General features: G+C 37.3%; 1 protein-coding gene across 1 annotated transcript in view; it reads right to left on the reverse strand.

The window, feature by feature from the left end:
* Positions 1-22859, reverse strand: part of LOC150110052 (formimidoyltransferase-cyclodeaminase-like) — a 286116-nt gene that overhangs the window by 164652 nt on the left and 98605 nt on the right. Inside the window, exon 6 of the mRNA XM_090390935.1 lies at positions 7457-7576. Within this exon, the coding sequence (XP_090247061.1) occupies positions 7457-7576 (120 nt within the window). The remainder of the gene's footprint in view (positions 1-7456; positions 7577-22859) is intronic.

Raw genomic sequence — 22859 nt, forward strand, 5'->3', positions numbered from 1 at the left:
GATACACATTATCTCCACTCTTATTTATCACCTATATGGATCACATTATGAAAGAAAGTGGCATTAGGCCTAATGTTAGAACTGGAGATGTCAAATTTAGCTCTGTTTTATGCAGATGATGTTGTCCTAAACACATATAATGCAAGTCTCCAGGATTCTCAAGATAAATTAAATAACAGCTGTATTGAATATGGCATGAAATTAGCAATAAAAAGACCAAAACTATGAAAACAGGCAGGAACATAGAAAACTTCAGCTGCATTCTGAATGGAGATCCTGTAGAACAAGTCAAATATTTCAGATATTTAGGCACAATTTTTAGTGAAGAGGGCAGGTAAAATAGTCAACCGAACAAGCAAAGCTTGTTCTGTTGACTATTTCATACAGGCAGTACATCCATGCTGAATCACATCACCATCCCAGCCAAAAGGCAGGTACTATAAAAACACTAGTTCATAGAGCCAACTCCTATTGTTCTTCAAAAGAACTTTTACAAAAAGAATTACAGTATATTAATTCCTCCTTCATAAAAAGAGCTTTAAGTAGTCGTGCTCCAGCATCCTCTTCAAGTACAGAAGAACCTACACGTATACCTATCCCCTATGTACACGGGGTTAGTGAACGCATAGCTAAGGTGCTGAAACCACTAAATATCTGTGTGGCTTTTTAACCCATCAGAAAAATCTCCACATTCCTAATGTCTCCAATGGACAAGCTCCCACATCTCAGCTATCCAGGTGTCTACCAGATTCCCTGCTCGTAGGATTATCATATTTCGTACAAACAGGAAGATCTGCTCAGGTCCAGTTAGAAGAACACCAGTCATACATCCAGTACCTTGAACCCAAACAGTCTGGAATTGCAGAACATGCCATCAACACCAGACATAGAGTTAAGTGGAACAAGACAAAAGTCATTCACAAAAGTCGGTTCCTAATGAAATGGCTATACAAAGAAACATGTGAAACATTACTTCACTCCCCTAACCTAAACAGATCCGATGGTCTACGTCTTTCCCCCTTGTGGGAGATAGTACTTTATAAAGCAGCAAATCTTTCCTAACATATAATTGTATACACACATATATATTTATAAACAAAAAAAAAATTAATTTTTATAATTGAAAAATTAAATAATTATTTAATAATTAAATAACTAAATAATTAAATTTAAATAATTTTAAAAAAAAATAATAATTAAATAAATTTAGGAAATTTAACTTCAGCTACTTAGGTGACGCTTTGTGAATATAACAGTTATTGTTTAATTAGCCTTGTACCTGTGAGTTAATTCCGTTATTATAATAGTAATATGTCTACTCACAGTATTTCCTTACTGAAACTTATATAAATATCAGGAAATTGATAATGAGTATTTACTTTTGTCTATCTTGTTTTTCAACTTAATTTGGGGATGTCTGGATGGTCAGGATCTATTGCCTCAATAATGAGAGTTTGGTTGGCTGAGTGGATAGCATCTCTTCAACCAACAGGTCATGAGTTTGAATTCCACCTTGGGCATGGATGTTTTTAAAAGCCTGGATGAACTAGTATAGTTTCTTGAGTTCATAAGGCTTGTCTTTTTTTTTTTGAAAAAAAAACTTTTGTGGATATAGACGCTTTTTAAGTAGAGGGTTATTGTTCAGTGGGATTGCTTTAGATGTTTTGGGAGTTTTAGATGCTTAGACTGATTATGGAATCAATGTTCCATAATCAGGTATGTTATAACTGTAAAATGGTAGGCTAATCACACATTGTTGTCCCTCTGAATGTTTATTATTGTCACTTTAAAAAGAACTTCATATGCTGCAGTTAGGCCTCCTCTTTGCTTACCAATATCAATCTTTCATCTTTTCACCTTTGGCATGCTCATGAGGAGGCTGGATGGCCTCTTTCTTGCTAACTAACTAACTGCATATTACAACTTTATGGTTTCACTGCATCACGTACAAATGGTGGATCTGTGCCTTATTTTTTAGCATTTAAAGCATTTTCAAGGATTTGAAATGCAAAGAACAGGACAGCTAAGATATCCTATTTTGACTGTTACTGGAGGAGTGTCAAAGGTAAGGATAACATTCCTTGTTGGAACGAGATCCTATTCCAAAGATGCAGTTTATAGATACCCCCACTCCTTAGCTTTAAGTATGGAACATATTTCCTAATTAACACCGAGGAAATCCTATTTTGATATAATTCCTCTAGAAAATTTAGCATGTTATAGAGCATTAGCACACTTACTGATGCTTCCTGGAGTTGTTCTGAATGTTGTTGATACAATGCTTCTACAAGAATTAAGAAACTATATTCAGAGTATATTCTTTTGGGGAATCCAACTGACCTTCCAAACTGGTTAGCCAAATGAAGCATATATGCTTTCATCCAATAGGTCATAGGTTCAAATCCCACTGCAAACATGAATGTGTGAAAAGAATCCAAGTAGGATATGAATTTTACTGCACAGTGTATTAGAGGCTGCAACTGTAATTCATGTAACATCTACATTACATGAATGATGAAAAACAATGTTATGTTTCCATATACATTTGCTGTTTTTATTTCTTTCTTTTCTTCATATAATTGTGTTTTCTGTATTTGAACGAAGCCTTATGAATAAAATTTAAGGATGGATTTAAAACTCAGTTTAAATTTAGCAGACGAGTTTTCCATTCACTATCAAGTCACACATGGATGCCCACTATCTAGCATGCAATATGCTGCACTACTAGTGCTGAAAGAAGGGCTTGAACCATGAGGAAAGGGACTTGACTACAACACCACTGACTCTTTGTGCTGATAAGTCCATTAGTCACATGACATGGACAGACCATCTAGGACTGTCCAGGTCATGTGGACAGACAGACAGAGAGAGAGGTTAAAGCAGCGCATGCACACTAGGATTTCTCTTTCCAGATATTCACAAATCCCAACACATGGAAAATACAGAGGTGAAGGAGGTGGATCCCAACTATCAAATAGCAAGAGATGAAATCTTACCATTAGATGAAATCAAAATGACAACAGCTAATAAAATCTCAAGCTATGGCTATTATACATATTTTTTACACAACTAAGAGACCTAAAAAGTCACTAACCAATTAACTGTACATTGCTATGATAAAATAAATGACAATTCGCCCAGCATTAAGAATGATGGAATACTTAGTGAAACAAATCACTTCAAAGGGAACAATTAAGACTTTTTTTTTTTTTTTTTTTTTTCATATCTAGTAAAACAGTTTAGGATATATGTTACATACAACCATGGCAACAACAGGTTCTGCATACACTGTTTGGAAAGAAGTCAACACACTCCCTCACAAGCAAGGTACATTGTGCCATGTAACGAGTCGTATTTGTAGCTAGTATGAATTGGAGAAATGCGATGCTCCCAAGTCAGTGCAACTATGTCTAGGTGAAATGGCTGTAAGAGGGGAACTATCAGAGTTTGAAAGAGGAAATGTGATAGAATGCCATGTTGCAGGCCTGTCTGTTCGGCAAATTGTTAACAAATTGAGCCATCCTGGGTCAACAATCAGTGACACCATACTGAGATGAGTTTGATGAGTGTGGTGGGTCATCCACTGTGGGTAGCACTGCAACTGCTCCCACAGTGGACGACCCACCACACTCAAACGTGACTAGAGTGTTATTAAGGATTATATGTGAAAACTGTCATTCCTCAGCTGACACATTGAATGAGGAGGTCCAGGCATATACTGAAACAAGAATCTGCACATAAACAAAAAAAAAGCACAGAGGCTCACAGCATGGATTTCCATAGTAGGACTGCAATATGCAAGCCTCATATTACCCGAACCAACATGCAAAGCAGTCTTCAATGGTGCAAAGAGCATGTACAGTGGGATGTGGAAAGCTACGTTATGGGCAATGAATCATGCTCTAACCTCTACTGAGCCAAATTCACCTCTGGACAGACGTGGGTTTGGCAGATGTCCAGTGAACATCTTTTACAAGAGTGCATAACCCCTAACTATGAAATTCGAAGGTGGAAGTGATGGTATGGTTCTGCTTTTACTGGTTTGGCATCAGATCTCTTTGTCGTGCCACAAACATTGAATTCTGAGAGGTATCTCAACATTTTGGACAATGCAATGCTTCCTACTTAATGGCATTTCTACAAAACTGACCATGGTCTCTTTCAGCAAGAAAATGCACCATGTTATAAGGTTGCTGCTGTAACAGGTGGTTTGTGAACATGAACGTCACCACACTTGACTTGCCTCAACAGAGCCCTGATCTCAAACCAATTGAACATCTGTGGGATGAACTCAAGCGTCATCTGCACCACAACAGTCCCGAATCTCATTACATACCTACAGGAAGAATGGTCCAAAATTCCCATTGTTCGCCATCATATGATTGTAGAAAGTATACTCTGTAGGACTGCTGCAGTCTTTGCTGCAAAAGAAGGTCCTACATCTTGTGGGTGCCATGGCTGTTTGTTCCTCACACTATAGGATCCGTTGACTTCTTTCCAAGCAGTGTACATACAGCAGATACTGTTTCAGTTGTAAAATCGTGTATTCAAGGAACTTTATTCAAAACCTCTTGTATACCGATTTTGCTGATAAACAAAATTCACTAAAAATACTTGAGTTAATAGAGAAATTTTCATATTTTTTAATTTGGAAATAATATTTTTTGTATATTACTGAATATTGTCACCTCAAAGGGTTGTGTAAAAGAACAAAGGAAAATAAGTATAAGATAAATTGTGTCTAAGGAAACCTCTTAGTCACCAGTAATTCCAGACGGATTATTGTATTAAGTAATGACCTGGGGCAACAGCAACCTCGAAGGTCAGCAGTGCGTTGCGTTCAGGTGGGTTTCCCACCTGAACGCAACCACCGAGAAGGGTGACGGGTGCAGACCACCGAAGTATCCAGGGGAAGATGACGTAAGCGAACTGCAAGGTCATTGGAGCCAGATAAATAGAGGGTTGCGATGGCAAGAAGAGAGTTCAGTGCGACGATTCAGTTTGGTTCCTGGCAGAGCAGTTTGTGGAGTTCGAGTTTGTCCAGTCCCTTTCTTGAGTCAGTAAGAAGTTACGAGGTCACATGTGCGGGGGGGGGGGGGGGGATAGAGATAAACACCAGGGGGGATTCCGACCTGAAATTTTGGATTCCAGAAGTTAATGAGGTCCCGAGGTCGAGAAGTACGATGACACGATGTAGGTTATGGCAGCAGAGCTTTGATAACATCTTGGGAGATGATTTGTGATCGCCATTGGAGTCCTGAATTCCAGAAAGAAAAATGCCCATGGATCAACGCAACTAAGATAAGCTGTTTTAGAAAAAATTAGATGCCGAGTTTCCATACCGTCGCGATCCTAATGTTCGCTGATAATAAAGAAGGATCTCACAACCCCCTGAAGAGTTACCCAAGTTCAATGCTAAAGTCGAACGATAACAGAAGGAGATGATTTCAAGGATCATTCAAAGAAGTACAGACTTCTGTTCAAGTAAGATCTTTTCATTGTTTAACTTGAGAGAAAAAGATTGTGACGGTGATTTAATTAAGAGACTTGTTTTATAGTGATACTTGAGGACTTTAGGCTTTATGCTAATATTAGAGATATTTTGTTTTATGTGAGACGAGGTCAGGCTAGAATTTAAAGTGAATCATCGTGTGTTTAATGTTATAGCTATTGCCTAAACCTGCAGAATGTTATGTAAGATTGATATGAGTATAAACAAGTTTAACGAGAAAGGATTATGGACATGTGGTCTTACTAGAATTGATTATAATGAGAAATTAAATGTGAATGTAGTCATTAGTTGTAATTTGAAACACAGAAGCTAATTTACTTAGTACTTAAAATTGACCCATTGTACATTTCATTGATTTTAAATAAATTTTTTTCTTGTTTAAATGAATTTCCTGATTTCTATTTCCAATGCACTACTCATTAATTTGAATCTGTGAGCCTTAAGGTAGATATTGTCACGACTGCATAACAGAAAATTTAAGTTGCTAGATTACTTAGAATTAAGAGAGAAAAGTTCCGTGTGGTTTACTGTGTGTTATTTTTCGGAGGGAGATTCAACTCCCACCCACGAATTTGGTGGAGCAGCTAGAAACTAAATAAATTTTTCAAATTCAGTTGAGAATGAGGCAATTTCTTTGTTGTGTAGATTTTGCACACGTGAGCTTTATATTATTTGCGGCCATAAGTCAGAAGTATAGTAAAGGTTAAGATAAGTTTTAAATGAGATAACATAGAATTTCACAAAAACAGCAGCTGACAAGGAGTTAATATAAGATGAGAGTAATTAATAAGATTTGATGAAAACTAAAATAGCATATTCTTATACAGTACACTGAAGCTCTGGTCTATCAATTTTCTACCAAAATATTTTAAGTTTCAGAGATGTCTATTGCTCTAATTGCAATCCATGTTAATGTTGTTGTTCATCTGGGATTCATCTTGAAAGAAAAAAAGGACAAGAACACACACTAACAAATAGAGATAAAGAAGAATTATTCCACTTTATAAGGCACTGATGCATCTACATCTGGATTACTGTGCTCAGGTCTGGACTGAGTTTCTTGGGGATGAGGAAGGTGGAGAGGAGTCAGAATGTGTAACCAAGGTGGGGAGTGATCTGAGGAATGTTCCCTATAAGGATAGATTGAGAGTATGTGGACTGCAGGAGTTGGTTGATTAGTGAAAAAGAGAAGATATGATAGAAAAATTTAAGTTACTTAAAGGGTCTTATAGGATTTATGCAAGGGAAAGGTTTCAGCACTTGCTATAGAGGGGGGGGGGAGGCACACAACTAAGGATCATTCCTGGAAGTTGAGTAAAAGTGTGGTTAGTAGGGGGTGCAAGGACTAGATTTTTTCCTTGGAGAGTTGTGAATGAATCAAATGGGTTTCCAGAATCTAGTGTTAGCACTGTCTGTTTGGGTTCAAGGAGAGGTACGATAGGTTGTGTGGATAGTCTGGGTCTCCTGCGATGAGTCTTCAGACTCCATGGAGGTGCCTATACAATAATAATAATAAAGTTCTTCAGAACATTTTTAATATTCTGTCCTTATTCCATTAGTTAACTGCAGATTTTCCTTAAAAGTTGCGCCAATGGTTACCATTCTTTGATCAATGTTTTGTTTCTCACCCAAATCATTTGTAAATATGGACTTCCTCCTGACAGTCCTGCTTTCTAGAAAGTGTACTAAATAATATATACCTTTGATTTGCCAAGGAAAATGTGAAACTTTTTTACACTTAAGGAACGAATCTACAGTATATTTCATATAATCACTTATAATTTAATGTTCTGTTTTTTTATATAATGGTAATGATGCCATCTGTATTTATATTTTTCTCTTTTTTTGTATGACTCAATAAAACAAATACTACGAAGTTAATATATATAGGAAAAAGTTTGCATGTAATAAATTTTTAAAACACTGTACATCATTAGCACTTACTTCCTCATATGCAATATGTATAGGTGTTACATCATGATCTGTAAGATTAATTGATACCTGTGCTATGTTAAATTCATCAAGCCACCAGCCTATAGCTTGGCAATGTTTAAGTCTACCTGGCTAAGGAGAAAAAGAAAAAACTTTTGACAATATAAAAATACTAAAATAAGATAATGAATCTAAAATAAATTAGTAAACAAATATTCTAGCCATATATTTATAAATACGAGAGTGGTCTGAAAAGTTCTCAGCCTCGACCATAGATAGCAACACTATCGGCAAAATTTTTTTTTTCTAAGTTGGTACATCTGTCATAAGCATCCATGTAAAATTGCAAAGTCATTCTATCAAGTAGTTTGTTTTATACAGCTGTCTGAAGCAAAAGTGTTGTCTGTATTCCTTTAAATTGATAAAATTGAGTATACTGTGTGTTTATAAAATTCTTTGTAAAAGAAGGTTTAACGGCAAAAGAAATTCAATCGAAGTTCATAAAAGTTTATGGGCACTCTTCTCCTTCATTTTTTGACAATTAAGAAATGGGCTGCTGAGTTTAAACATGGCCATACCAGCCTTGAAGATGATCCATGTGGATATACAAAAAGTGTAACAACACCAGAAATCATTGATCAAGTGCAAGATATGGTATTGGATGACTGGCAAGTCAAAGTGCGTGAAATTGCCGAGGCTATAAGCATTTCAAAAGAACGTGTAGGATATATTTTGCATGAAGAATTGCAAATGAAAACGTTTTGCACAAGATAGGTGCCGAGCTTGCTCATAGCAGATCAAAAATGCACTCGCATGAAAATCTCTAAACAGTGCTTGGAGCATTTTAACAAGAATAAAACTAATTTTGTACGTTGATTTATTACTATACATGAGACTTGGATTCACCATTACACACCAGAATCCAAACAGCAGTCAAAACAGTGGACAGAAGCCAGTTGTTCAGCACCAAAGAAGACAAAGTCAATTCCATCAGCAGGAAAGGTCATGGCATCAGTGTTTTGGGATGCTAAAGGCATTTTGTTTATTAATTATCTTGAAAAGGGTAAAACAATAACCAAGGAATATTATTCCGATCTTTTAACCAGACTAGAGACAAAAAAAAATTTGTGAGAAAAGACCTGGTTTGCAGAAGAAAAAATCATCTTTCATCAGAACATTGCACCAGCCCACAGAGGTGTTTTGGCAATGGGAAAATTAAGGGATCTTCACTATGAATTGTTGGAACATCCATCCTATTCCCCAGATATGGCTCCCTCTGACTTCTATCTCTTCCCAAAACTAAAACTCTTCCTCGCTGGTCAGCATTTTTCTTTTAATCAAAAGGTGACTGCAGCTATAGAGGGGTATTTTGCAGATCTTACTAAGAACCACTACAGGGACAGGATAATGGCACTAGAGCATCGCTGGAATAAATGTATTATTCTTAATATGTTGAAAATGAAAAATAATTTTGAAATTACAAATTCGTTTTTTCATTGTCAGTCTGAGAACTTTTCAGACCACTCTTGTATTTAATTAATGGATTTTAATAACTTCTAGTATCAGATCAGTGATACAACTTAATGTCTGTGTACTGGCTTGTGTGTGATATATATATATATATATATATAGAGAGAGAGAGAGAGAGAGAGAGAGAGAGAGAGAGAGAGAGAGAGAGGGGGGAGCTTATCGTATACTGAGAATTCTAGACGGTTTTATTTGATCTCATACGATTAAGAAAAGCAAAGATAAAATTTTTAATTTCCATTTCAATGGACCAGATTTGCTGAATACTTTTGATGAATTTTAGAAAATTTCTGTAAATTACTTTTCTCATGCAGTCATATGACAAGAACACCATCATATCAAACAATTGTATCAGTTTTTAGAACAGCTTGATTTCAAATTTCTCCATTAAATAACTGATCATCAGTGTAGAAATGGGTGAGCCCATGGCAGAAGTAAAAAAAAATTCCACACTTGATATAATTAATCCAGTCTGTCACCATGAGATGCTCACCATGAGAAGATTATTTTATGAGCAAAGGAAAAAAATTAAAGAAATTCATTACTTCTTTAATTATAATTTTATTCAATTAAAGTTATGATGTGTGTATGGGATGGATTCAGGACAAACCGAGGTTGATAAGATTAGATTTTCCTTTAAAGACAAATACTAGAAGTATAAGAAACAAGGCAGATGAAATGGTTGCACTAATTGTGTCTGTTCACCCAAAGATTGTCAGAATAAGTGAGACATGGCTGAAAGAGGATGACATCCTGACAGGAATAGAAATGGAAGGGTATGATGTGTTTCTTGAGGATAGAAGAGGTAAAAAGGGAGGGGGGGGGAATGCTATTGATGATAGAGAAAGAGTTGTACATACAAAGTAGAGATGCAAGACAGAAATAGTACCAGTGGTTTTGAGGCAGTATGGTGTGAGATAGAGGTGAATGGAATCAAATACTTGGTGGGATGTTGTTATAGACCAGGTAATGGATGGCGGTGATAGTGAAATGTATAGTCAAATTAGCCAAGCAAATAATAAAAGGGTGATCATTATGGGTGATTTTAATTATGGCAATATAGACATAAATGATGAGATAGCAACTGGAAGTAAAGAAAATGAGTTTCTTGAGTTTTTGAAGGATAACTACCTCAGACAGCATGTAATAAAGGGCACACGAGGATTAAGGGTCTTGGATTTGGTCATCTCATCAGAGGATGTAATTATAAATTAGGTGTCAAATCATCCTCTAATTGGTGAGAGTGACCACGAGGTGATTCTGGGTGGTTGCCAGCAGTGCAAGGAACTCTATGAGAAAAGGGTATATGTGGAACTACAAGGGGGGGGGGGTGATTATGAAGAGCTCAGGAGACAGCTTCAGGTGTAGCGTGGAATGAGGAGTTAGCTGGAAAAGAGATCAATGCAGCTTGGGGGATTTTCAAAAACTATCTAGTAGATGCAATGTCTAAATGTATTCCAAGGGTGAGAAGGTTAAATAAGGTAGGTGTGAGATGGATGAATAAAGAGATTAAGCATGCAATACAGAGAAAAAGGGCATTGTGGAGGCAGCATAAGAGAAGTGGAAAAAACCAATTTCATGAGGTCTACAAAGACCAGGCAAGGAGGTTGACTTGGTTGGTGAGAGTAGCTAAAGAGAGGTATGAGCAGCAGTTAGCTAATGAAGCCAAAAAGAATCCTAGGGAGTTCTTTCGATATGTAGCCAGCAAAAGAAAGAATGATTATGGAAGGATGAAACTGATTGGAGAAAATGGTGTAAAGACAGCTGTTGCAGAAAGTGTGGTGGAGATACTTAATGAGCAGTTCATAAAGATCTTTCAATCTTGTGAATGTGGAGAGATTGAGAGCAGTTGATGATGGGGAGGAGAAACTGACTAGGTGAGCAAGAGGTGTTTGGGGAGTTGAGTAAACTAGATGTAAATAAGGCTGTGGGACTTGATAATATATCACCGCATATTCTGAAGGAATGTGCCAGGGAGTTGACACCTGCCTTGACATATTTTTTTAATAAGATCTTGCACTTGGTCAAGTTCCTAAGGAGTGGAAGGAGGGCAAGATTGTGCCACTTCATAAAGGAGGTGATCAAACTCAAGCATCAAACTATAGGCCTATCTGTGTGTCAGGTGTTGTGGTTAAGTTGTTGGAGAAGCTTGTGAGAACTAGGATCCAGAGTTGGGTTGACAACAATGGTATTATCTTTGAAGGATAGCATGAATTTGCTAAAGGGAGGTTATGTTTTAGTAATCTACTTACTTATTACAATAAAGTGACTGCTTCCTTGGACAGAGGAGAAGGATACACAGTGATATACTTGGATTTCGCAAAGGCTTTTGATAAAGTACCTCATGATAAATTGATAGTCAAACTAGAGCAGATGGGATCAGATATTAGATTGGTGCATTGGATTGGAGACTGGCTATCTGATAGGTATCAACAAGTTGTGTATGGGGGTGCGATATCCAGGAAAAGGAAAATCACTAGTGGAGTGCCTCAGGAGGTCTGTTCTAGGGCCATTACTGTTTAACTTGTATATTAATGATATTGGCAAAGATTTGGATGGAGATGTTCAGTTGTTTGCATATGATGCAAAGTTGGGAAGAACCATAAAGAGTAGTGAAGATGTTGTGGCCTTACAAGAAGACTTGAATAAATTGAGTGATTGGGCACGGAAATGGAGATATGAGTTCAATGTTGCAAAATGTAAGGTTTTAAAATTTGGAAAACAAAGATGGGATGCAGAATTTATGCTTGGTGAGAATATATTGTTGGAGGTAGAGGAAATAAGATCTGGGGGTGATAGTGGATATGGATCTAAAATTTAGGGGACACATCACCAAAATTGTGAAGACAACACAAAGGTTTCTGGGAATGATGCAGAGGACACTGACGTGTAGAAGTAGGGAGATTCTTGTTCCGTTGTATAAGGCTTTGATTAGGCTACACATGGACTATTGTGCCAGATTTTGTTACCGGGTTTTCAGAAGGATGAAGAGATGTTGGAAAGGGTCCAAAGGCCACTGACTAAGGTAGTTTCTGACCTCTAGAATGTCAAGTATGAGGAAAGATTGAGAAGATGTAATTTGCAGAGTCTGGTGGACAGGAGGAAGAGGGGAGATATGAGAGAGATCTACAAGTTGGTAACGGGTTGTTATAGGATCAATGGTGGAGACGTTCTACAGAGAATAGTGGGAGATCAGAGGAGAATCAGTGGTCATCCTTGGAAACTGTATAAAGAGGGTGTGAGTATGGGAGTGAGAGGCAGGTTTTTTTCGTGCAGAGTTGTGAATGATTGGAATGCCTTGCCTGAGAGTGTGGTGTCTGCAAGGAGTTTGAGTGTGTTTAAGACATGGTATGATGAGATGTGTGTGTGATAAAAGGACCTCCCAGATGAGTCTTTGACTCCATGAGGTCTTGGAGTAATAATAATAATAATAATTAAAAAATCATGGGAATTAACAAGGATCTATATTTAAGTTTTGTAGATCTGAAAATGGCATATGACAAGGTGCTAAGAGGAAAGCAGTTCAAAATATTCCAGTTATATGGTGTAAATGGGACATTATATCAAGCAATACATTTGAGTTATAAATCAGCAATTAGAATTGAAGGAGGTATAGAATGATGGTTTGATATTAAGTCAGGTGTGCGACAAGGGTGTACATTATCTCCACTGTGATTCATCATCTACATGGATTACATTATGAAGGAAAACAGTATTAAACCTGATAAAGACTGGAGATGCTCGTCTCAACTCTTTACTTTATGTAGATTGTATACTCCTAAACACATCCAGAACAAGTCTGCAGGATTCCATGACCTAATTGAATAACTGTTGTAATAAATTTGGTATGAAAATCAGCATTAAAAAGACAAAGACAATGAAAATAAGCAGAAACATTAAAAACATCAGTTGTATTCTCTATTCAGGATACAACTGATGTTTTTAATGTTTCTGCTTATTTTCATTGTCTTTGTCTTTTTAATGCTGATTTTCATACCAAATTTATTTCATACCAAACTTACAGAACAAGTCACTCTTTTCAGCTATTTAACTTCACAATTTTTAGTGAAGATAGCAAATTTAATATGGAAATAGACAACAAAAGTAATAAAGTTGATATGGTTGGAAGTCAACTGAATAAATTTATCTGAAATAAGAAAGCAATTAATCAAAACACTAAATTAGCTGTACAGATACAGTGCATGAACCAATTTTACCGTACGGATCTGAGAGCTGGGTTAGAAATAAAGCACTTGATCAAAGACTGGAAACCTCTGATATAAAAGTTCTGAGAAAGATTAACAGAGTGAATATATGGCAGTATCACATTAAAAATGAGGATATTAGGAAAGAACTTGCCACTGTTAGCATTCAGGAATTAAATGGAATGGAGGAGAAAAGATTAGCAATATAAGTGTTCTTTGTCAGGCTGGCAGGAAAAAGACCCAGAGGAAGACCAAGATGTAGAGGAATTGATACAGTAAAAATTGCCTTAGAAGACAGAAATATAAGATCTAATAATATTGGAATATTGATAACAGGCTAATCTGGAGGAAAATTGTTGATAGGAAGTTAGTAGTGATGTAACATTTCACATAGTATTATCATATGATCCTGTAGATCCCCTGAGGGTACATCAGGAATTTTATGATGATGGTGGTGTGTATGGACAGAAGTTTATTTTATATTCGAAAAGTTAATTCTTTATCCATAGGACAAAAAAATCCTGAATTATTTGATGATAAGACTAATTCATTTCTTCAAGTATTGTAGAAGCATAATTTCAATATGTACGATAATAGATGAATGCTTCAAATGAGTACTCATCCAGTTGGATTCTTGGTATATATATATATACATACACAATAAAAGCAAAATGACATTTCTTCTGTTAAACCTTTTGCAGAAAGCATTCCTGCTGCAAAAGATATCTTCCTAGTTGGAGGAAATGCCAACTAGACCAATAGAGAGTGCATGATTGTCACAAGCCAGTGAAATACCATACCCAACTTACTGGAAGCATCAAGTGGCATATGCCATGTTTGGTTTCTAGAGCAGGGATTCCAGTTTCTTTTCCCTCCTCCTTTCACAGTGCAATGAAAGTGATACTTTCAAGGTCATGCCATACCTATTTAGATATCATATCCATAACCTCCTCCATTTCATGGGTATATCAATAAAAACAGTGGTGGTGGTGGTGCAGGTCAGCCACCAGATCAGGCCCAAACCTGTCAGTAACAAGTTAGGAGGCTTCCTGATCAACTGACACAATCCTGTTGACATATACTCTGCCAGGATATGCCTGGAGAGGGTGTCCGAGTAGTGGCATGAAGAAGACAGTCAAGGAAGCCATATTATGGCAGAGAGCCTAGTCACTCTGTATGTATGGATGTCATGTCAAAGAGTATCTTCTCTCACTGCACGTCCCCATTCTATCCTTCCATGTAACCATGAACAAACTAATGATGAATCTTATAAACATGACAGGGACACTGAAATAAAAAGCAATCTCTCTCATAATTGAATTACAACAAAAAATACACAACACAACCAATCATTACATACAAACCATGCTGGAATCTCATTATTAAAAACTCACTTTCATATTAACTTCATTAAGATCCATGGCATTAACACCAACATCCAGATCTGACCTCGTACTCTTGACAGAAACCAAAATAGTATCTACATACACTATTGACCACCTCCAATGTCCAAATTTCACACTACACAATTCTTTTCACTACAAGGGTAGACCTGTGCTTTTGTTAAATCAGACATTGCATGCCAGAGAGTGGCTAATTTAGAATTCCCTGCTTTTGATCTCTGGCTTAAAGTTCCTTTGCCCCATCTAGCAATATTCATCTGCTGCATTTACTGTTCCCCAAACTATATTAACTACTCAGACTCTTCACATTCCTCTCCATGAAACTCAACCATCTGCAATCAAGCCATCCAAATAGTAAGGTCATCTTCTTAGATGATGTCAATGTCCATAATTTCAACTGATTTCCCTTTTTCCAATGTCATCTACCAATCTGGACAAAGATGGAAATCCCTACCACAAGCAATGACCTAATGCAAATTGTTCCTCTAACTACACAAATTCCTGACAACGCTGTTCACTCACCCAATACTTTGGATCTCTTTCTAATCAGTTCTCTCTCTCTCTCTCTCCAAATACACCATAGAAGCCACCTCCTTTCTTGGCAACTCAGACCACAATCTTGTACAAGTCTCCTCTCTCTCTCTCTTTCTCTCACACCCTTCCTCAAGCCACTCCTAACCTCACATCCTCTATCGCTACAAAGGTGCAAAATGGGTTGATTTCAGGAACTTCTCCTTCCTATGATCAGATTATTGCTTCAGCTCATCCAACCCTAACACCTGATCTGAACTAGTCACAGAAATTATCCTCACCAGCACAAATGCCTTTATCCCCAATTCTACTCAGAATTTTCATATGCTTTCCAAGCCTTGGTTCAACAGAAAGTGCATCAGAGTAGGTGAAGAAAAAAAATTGAGTTTACTATAGGTGGTTTGCATCAAGAATTCATACTTTCCTATAACAAAGCATGCAACAAACACAAAACAGTCAATAGATTTCATAAAGACCAATAGCAGAAAACGTGCCTCCTGCCCAAATGGAAGCCATGTCTTCTGGTCTTTTACTAAGTCAGTTGGGTGCATCTTTCAGTGGAAGTTGAAACCACTGTTACTTCACCCACAGATAAAACTGATCTCCTAGATGCACTCTTTCCCAAACTCATATTCATGACCAAGGCAAATCATCACCTACAATACCGGAATCCAAGTACAAAATGCCTCCTGCAATTTTTTGACAAAACAGAGGTCAGAAAATTAGTAATTAACTTGGACACTAAAAAAAGTCTCCTAGTCCTGATAGTATCTTTACATTTGTTCTCAAACATTGTGCTCCAGAGCTAACACCGATCCTGTATCATCTCTACAATCTATTATACACTAATACATATCCCAATGTGTGGAAGCAATCCTATATCCAACCTAGAATTGCTATCACCTCTGTCCTCTCCAAAATAATGGAGAAAGTCATCAATAGCCAACTCATCCACTACTTAGAGGCCCAAAATTAATGAGCAACCACCAGTATGGATTCTGCCTAAGATCCACTGCTGATCTTTCAGCTTACATCACCTGCCACTGGACATGTGGTTCAGTGGCAGGTGATGTGCTGTCACTTTTGACATTTCCAAAGCTTTTGATCGTGTCAGGCATCAAGGCATGCTAAACAAAACTGTCATCCTTTGATCTATCTGCCACTCTCTGTAATTGGGTTGCTAGCTTCCTCTATGGTTGTTGACCATGCACTGAATGACCATACCTCTATGGTCGTTCAGTGCATGTCATAGTCGATAGGTCCCTCTCTCTCTCTGAGTTTCACCACCACTGTAAGAGTACTTCAGGGCTTGGTCCAATCACCTACTTTCTTTCTCACATACATTAACAACCTACTCTCATAAAGTGTGCATAAAGTATTTATGGCAAGACTGTTACAACTTCATCATAAAATATTATTACCAAATCACTATGTTTAATTTTAATGTCATAATAATTTTCATCATAATATTATTTTATGATGAATTCTTCTGCTTACATCTTGGTTTTTAGACAAACTGTTACAACTTGCACACAGATCTGCACTGCCCACAAAATAGTACAAGTCCAGTTCCATTAGTGGAGCTGTATGCAACCGATATTTGCATGTTTATCAGTAAAGAGAGAGTTGTCTAGCTGTATGGGTTAACATGTAGAGGAAAGATTATGAGAACTGGTTTGCTGTAATAGCACTTCACAAGGTTGGAATGCAGTCACCTGCTATTTTCAACATGCTAAAAACACTTGGGATCAGTAGGATATTTGTGTATTGAACTATTAATCATTATAACAATACAAAAAGCATACCTGACTGCCAAATAACAGGTTGACTATGCTGCGTTAGGATGCAACAGCTCATAAGGGCTGTGAAGGCATGCCTCCACTGTAATCCTGTGAGAATGCAGAAAGTGATGTCATGAGAGATGAATGTTTCGCAGAGAATGATGTTATGCATTATGCATACCAACTGTTGACTTGGGGAGGGGGGGAGGGAGATAGCTTATTATCATTCTACTGGATGCTTCCTAATACCACAACTTATGCAGCAGAGGGTGATAAAATCAAATGCACCTCTCTAGCAGTACACGAACAATAGACAGAGATATCCTCTTCACAGATAAGATCTTCACCACTGAAGAGTCATTTAACTGACAAAAACTAAGTTATATGTCCCGGATGGTTGCACAGCTCATACCATAGCAAAGGATTCATAGAGGTCATCATCCCATGTCAGTAATGGTTTGGTGGGGGGGGGTGACGTATCAGGGGGTATCCATTGCATTTCTGCAAGAAAGGGGTCAAAACCTCTGCCAGTGTTTCAAAACACCTGAAACCTGTGGTACAGCCTCTGAACAACACCTTGTTTCACAGTAGGCAATGGAACTTTCAACAGGACTCAGCCCCAACACAAAAGGCGAGGACCACACAACAGTGCTTGGAGGCAAATGCGCCTGATCACATATCACCATCTGACTGACCATGCAAGTCTCTGAGTCTGTTTAACTACAAATTGTGGTCAGAGCTTGAGAGAGAGTAGCCTTCAAGAAATGAGATCCCAGCATCGCCTGCCTGAAGGTAGATTTGGAGTGAGCAGTAGCAGTGTTTCTGTTGGATGTTATGCATGATATTGAGTGCTGCTATATGCACATTATACATGTGGTTTGTATGTGCTGAAAACTGTAATGATTTACTGATAGATTAAAAGGCATTCTGGATTTCATAGTATTTTTTGGCACATTCACTGATGAATACAAAAGCTGGATAGCCAAAGAGTGACAATCAGATAGGTTATAGCTAATGTTAGTATTAAGATGGACCAGATTGAGGACAATTTCTGCTGATTCTCCAATTCTTCTCTTCAGTTTATCTTGGTATCTAAAAATGTTTCCTGATTTGTTTCAGATCACTGGATGAATGATAGAATCTTCCTCGTTAGGGCAAGCAGAATTAAGAACATGATTAGACAGTGCACTGGCTCTAGTTCCATATACAACAATGGATTTTTCCATCTGACTAAAACATTGCAGTTACACCAAAGATGAACTCCTGGATACATTAGGCTGTCACGTTTCAGTTTAGGTGTACCGAGTAAGGAACAGAGTTTGGAAAGAGAAATAAAAGAAGTGCAGATTTTAAATTCCTTGAGAATTTTAGCTAACCTTTGGTGAAACCGAGTTGATATATGGTAGAGATATAGTCTTTTACATCAGTACTATCTTCAGTACAGTGAGCTGGTGGATTAAAAAGTAGCTTATGAACAGTCTGTTTAGGACAGCCATTTTTCTGAAAGGTTGTAAGAAACTGTACTTTGGTTATCTCTTCATCTTTAATGAGGGTGAGGGCATGTTTAGCTAATGTAAAAATCATGCCAAGCTTTTGGAGCAGCAGATATATTTTTTTTCTTTACTAATAAGGAAAAAACTTACTTTAGTAAGCAATAGCTACAAGAGAAACTTATGATTTGTACATTAGGTAAACAATGTTTTAATGCCTTTGATGCAACAGTAAGTTGCATCAAAGGCATTTCTGATCCAATCACCAACAATAGGTTTTAATATACCTGCCATGTTTTTGAAACTTGTGATTCCTTCTTTTGCCTTTCTCCAGAAGAAAAGCGTTCTGTCTAGAAGCTTGCAGAATAGGCCTGTTTCTGCCAGCATTATACACATCCTTCATTAAACTTTTGAACTATATTTCCTTCCAAGTATTCACAGTGTCGAGATCTGCTAAGGCATTTTAACACCACACATCTTTTTTAAGGAAGAATCTGGGATGGGTTTTATAGGGCTGTATCAAGCAATCAATCTGTCAATGCTGAATCAAGCCATCACTCTCTCGCTCTCGATTTTAAACTAACACAGAATACAATTTGGCTGGCTAAATTCCAAATTGTCACTTCATCCTCATTTTCCAGTATATGGAACATTCAGTAAGGTCACTACTAATGATCCAATTAAACCAAAAAGTCAAATAACAACAATCCTAAATACCACATTTCATTAAATTCCATAATCTGTATATAATTATTCCTCAAAAGGATATGTAGAGGTCTGCTACTGACTAACTTCGACCCATAAGCAACTCCCAAATGCCAATACCTTCTTGGATCTTTTTCCCAAAATTCCTATATTATCTACAGTATATCAAGAACTGGCAATATTCAATTATTACTTTATTGTGAAAAGTGAGTAAATTATTAAAACAAAATCTTCCCATTCTGTCCATCCCCTACAGTTTGATAATTTATTCACTTTATACAATGAAGTGATAACTGAATACTGTTCAATCTGTGATAAACAGCAGATTCTTAATATAGTGAATCAACAAGGACCAGTGAAATAGTTTGTTATAAAACAAGAATTGGTATAGTGAATTTAGGGGAAAAAAGACCCAAGAAGGTATTGGCATTCAAGAGTTCCTTATAGGTCAAAGCTAAGTGGGTAGCAAACCTCTACATATTCTTTTAAGGAATGATTTAACTGATATTAATAATTATACACTGTTAAAATCACTTGAATTTTGGTTCAACCAGATCATTAGTAATGATCTTACTGAATGTTCCATATACTGAAAAATGAGGATGAGCTGGCAAAGGTCATTCCAAGTGAAATCATCATGGGGCTAAAGCCATATAACTTTTTATTTTGATGAAAGTGAGTTATTTTGTCACCATCCTTCAGATGATGACAAAATACCCCTCTTTCTCTTGTATATAAATGACCTGTTCTCACAGACATCAAATTCTATCCATAGCTCTGACGATGACAGTACACTCCTTACTTAATTCTTGTAGACAGGCTTATACGTTGGTTATGCAGTACTAAATCACTTAAGGAATTGAACAACGTAGATACGAATATAAATTAAATTATACTTTAATAAATATTTCTGATATTTCGGCAAAATCACATTGCCATCTTCAAAAGGAACTTACAAAAAAGCACTACAAAACAGTAACTGAGAATGAAGTGATGAAGCTATTGTTCTCCTAAAAGTCCTGATGGTGCCCTCTAGTGGGCTAAGTAGGTCTTTTGGCCGTTGGAATGAAGGTCTGCTGATGTAAGCTTCCCAAATTTGGGGCAGTCACATACAACCAAATTTGTTGAGGTTTGGAGAGTTTCTTAGGGCTGAGGTTGATTCCATAAATAGTCTTTCGAATTTGTATTTGTTACGGTGTATTAGTGTAGCTTTCTTCCAACATATTTTGTGGTGTGTGTCCAGAGCATGGTCTGCAAGACCAGAATGGCTGTACTTGTGAAAACGGATGTAGTTCTTGTGTTCAGAAATCCAGATATTCGCTGTCCTGCCTGTTTGGCCAAAGCAGGACAGTTTACAGCTGCAAGGAACCTGGTATACACCAGGTAGGTCTAGGGGAAGTGGTTGGTCTTTAGTAGAGCGGATAAGGATGCCAATTTTCTGTATGGTCTGTAACAGGAGGTCAGATCATGTTTTTTTAAGATTTTGGTAATTTTTTCTGAGGTGCCTCGGATATAGGGAATGGTGATGGATTTAGAATAATCCTTGTTGTGGAGGGGGGGGGGTTGTAGGTTTTAATATTTTTTTTGAATTTTCTGGGGAGTACCATTGGCTGAGAAAGTGTTGAGGATGTGATTTTAGTTCAGTGTTTAGGGCCATGTCGTTAGAGCAGATTAGTTAGCCCTGTTATATAGTCTTTTCACCACCCCATATTGTTGTGTGTGTGGGGGGGGGGGATTGTTGGTGAATGTACCTGCCTGTATGGGTGGGTTTTCTATAAACTGAGAAAAACAAGGTTCCATCAGGCTGGCAGGTGACTAGGGTGTCTAGGAAAGGGAGGCTTTGTTTTCCTCTTTTTCTAGGGTGAACTTGATTCTGGGGTGTTGGTTGTTTAAGTGTGTTAAAAAGGAGAGGAGTGTATCAGATTGTGGCCAAATAGCGAACACATCATCAATGTAGCAAAGCCATATGGTTGGTTTTTGTGGGGAAGAGGTTAGGGCTTTTTCTTTAGAGGCCTCCATAAAGAAATTGGCCAAGGGTGGGGAGAGTGTTGAACCCATGGCAACACACCATCCCACATAAAAAACTCAGCCCACTTCAAAGCCAGCATAGAAAATCTTACACTCCAACATACTGGCATAATGGTCAGCTTTGACGTCTCCTCCTTATTCACAAATGTCCCACTCAAGGAAACTTTAGAGCTAATCCAAGCTAAATTTTCTCCCGATATCTCAGCCCTATTTCAGTTCACAATGAACTCAGGCTATTTCATTTGGCAGGGAAAATTCTACAAACAAATAGAGGGGACAGTCAAGGGTTCACCACTCTCCCCACCCTTGGCCAATTTCTTTATGGAGACCTTTGAAGAAAAAGCCCTAGCCTCTGCCCCACAAAAACCAACCATTTGGCTTTGCTGCGTTGATGATGTGTTCGCTATTTGGCCACATGGCTCTGATACACTCCTCTCCTTCTTAACACACTTAAACAACCAACATCCCAGAATCAACTTCACCCTGGCAAAAGAGGAAAACAACAGCCTCCCTTTCCTAGACACACTAGTAACCTGCCAGCCTGATGGAACCTTGGTTTTTTCAGTTTATAGAAAACCCACCCATACAGGCAGGTACACTCACCAACAATTCCCCCCCCCCCCTCACAACAATATGGAGTGGTGAAAACACTATACAACAGTGTAAAAATAATCATAATTAAAATTCTGAATATTTTTACGAATTGCTTATGTTAAAATGTTTATTAGTTTTAGTTTCATAACACGCATTGTCAGCACTTGCTGTGTGCCCGTTATGGAAATTGTTTTTGTTAAAAGTGATATGTGAAGCATTTAAAAATTTAATACTTACTGGATTTGATTAGTTGTGTTACTTTAAACAAATTTATTATGGTTTGAAATATTAAGTTTTGTGTTTTATGAGGACATTCTCTTGTCGCTAACGGAGACAACGTGTCAGCCGTTATACAGTACTTAGTTTCTCGCTTGCCACGGAGTGCGCATGCTCGCCGAGAAGTTTGATGAGTGATTGACAGCTGACAAGAAAGCGTTCGGTATCTGAGTAACGGCTGTAAACAAGATAGCATTCGGTATCTGAGTAACGGCTGTAAACAAGATAGCGTTCGGAAGGAATTTAGAACACAGGCCGGCAGATATTTAGGTTCGGAGGAACTTAAGTTTTTTATGGGACAGTCAGAGGAAAATTAATAGTATATTCCGAAAAAGGAATCGTGGAACTATTAAGTTTCAAAGTGGAATAAGCATTGATGAATAAAAGGAAACTATTGCTATATGCGTTTTAAACGGAATATTGAAGGAAACACTGATTGAAAGATTTATAGTAGATTCCGAAAAGGGAATTGTAGAACTGTATTGGAAGAGTTAAGACTGTCAATAAGCATTTAGTGAAGAAAAGAAGAATTTGCTATTCACGTTCAAAAGGAAGTTTCGAGAAAACTCTGATTAGGAAGTTTCATTTGTATTAAGGATGCCAGATCTGACTATTATTTCTACTGAAGAAAAGAGAAAGAATTAAGTCAGGAAGAATTAATGTGTGTTACATAAGTGATGAGAAAGGATTCTGTAAAAAATGAAGAATAGAGTAATATATCTATTGAAAAGGGCCTTGACAGAGAAAGAAACTGGCATTTTTGTGATTGTGCAAACAAAGTGTGTAGTCTAGTCTTAAGTGTAAGTTGATTTTTAAAAGGCCTTGGATCCAATTAATTTGTAGTTAGTTATGTAATATTTGTTTGAAGTGTATAT

Source organism: Typopeltis vanoorti, chromosome 1 (assembly GCF_054136105.1).
Source record: "Typopeltis vanoorti isolate ZY-2024b chromosome 1, IOZ_Tvanoo_1.0, whole genome shotgun sequence".
In the NCBI taxonomy this organism is placed as follows: domain Eukaryota; kingdom Metazoa; phylum Arthropoda; class Arachnida; order Uropygi; family Thelyphonidae; genus Typopeltis; species Typopeltis vanoorti.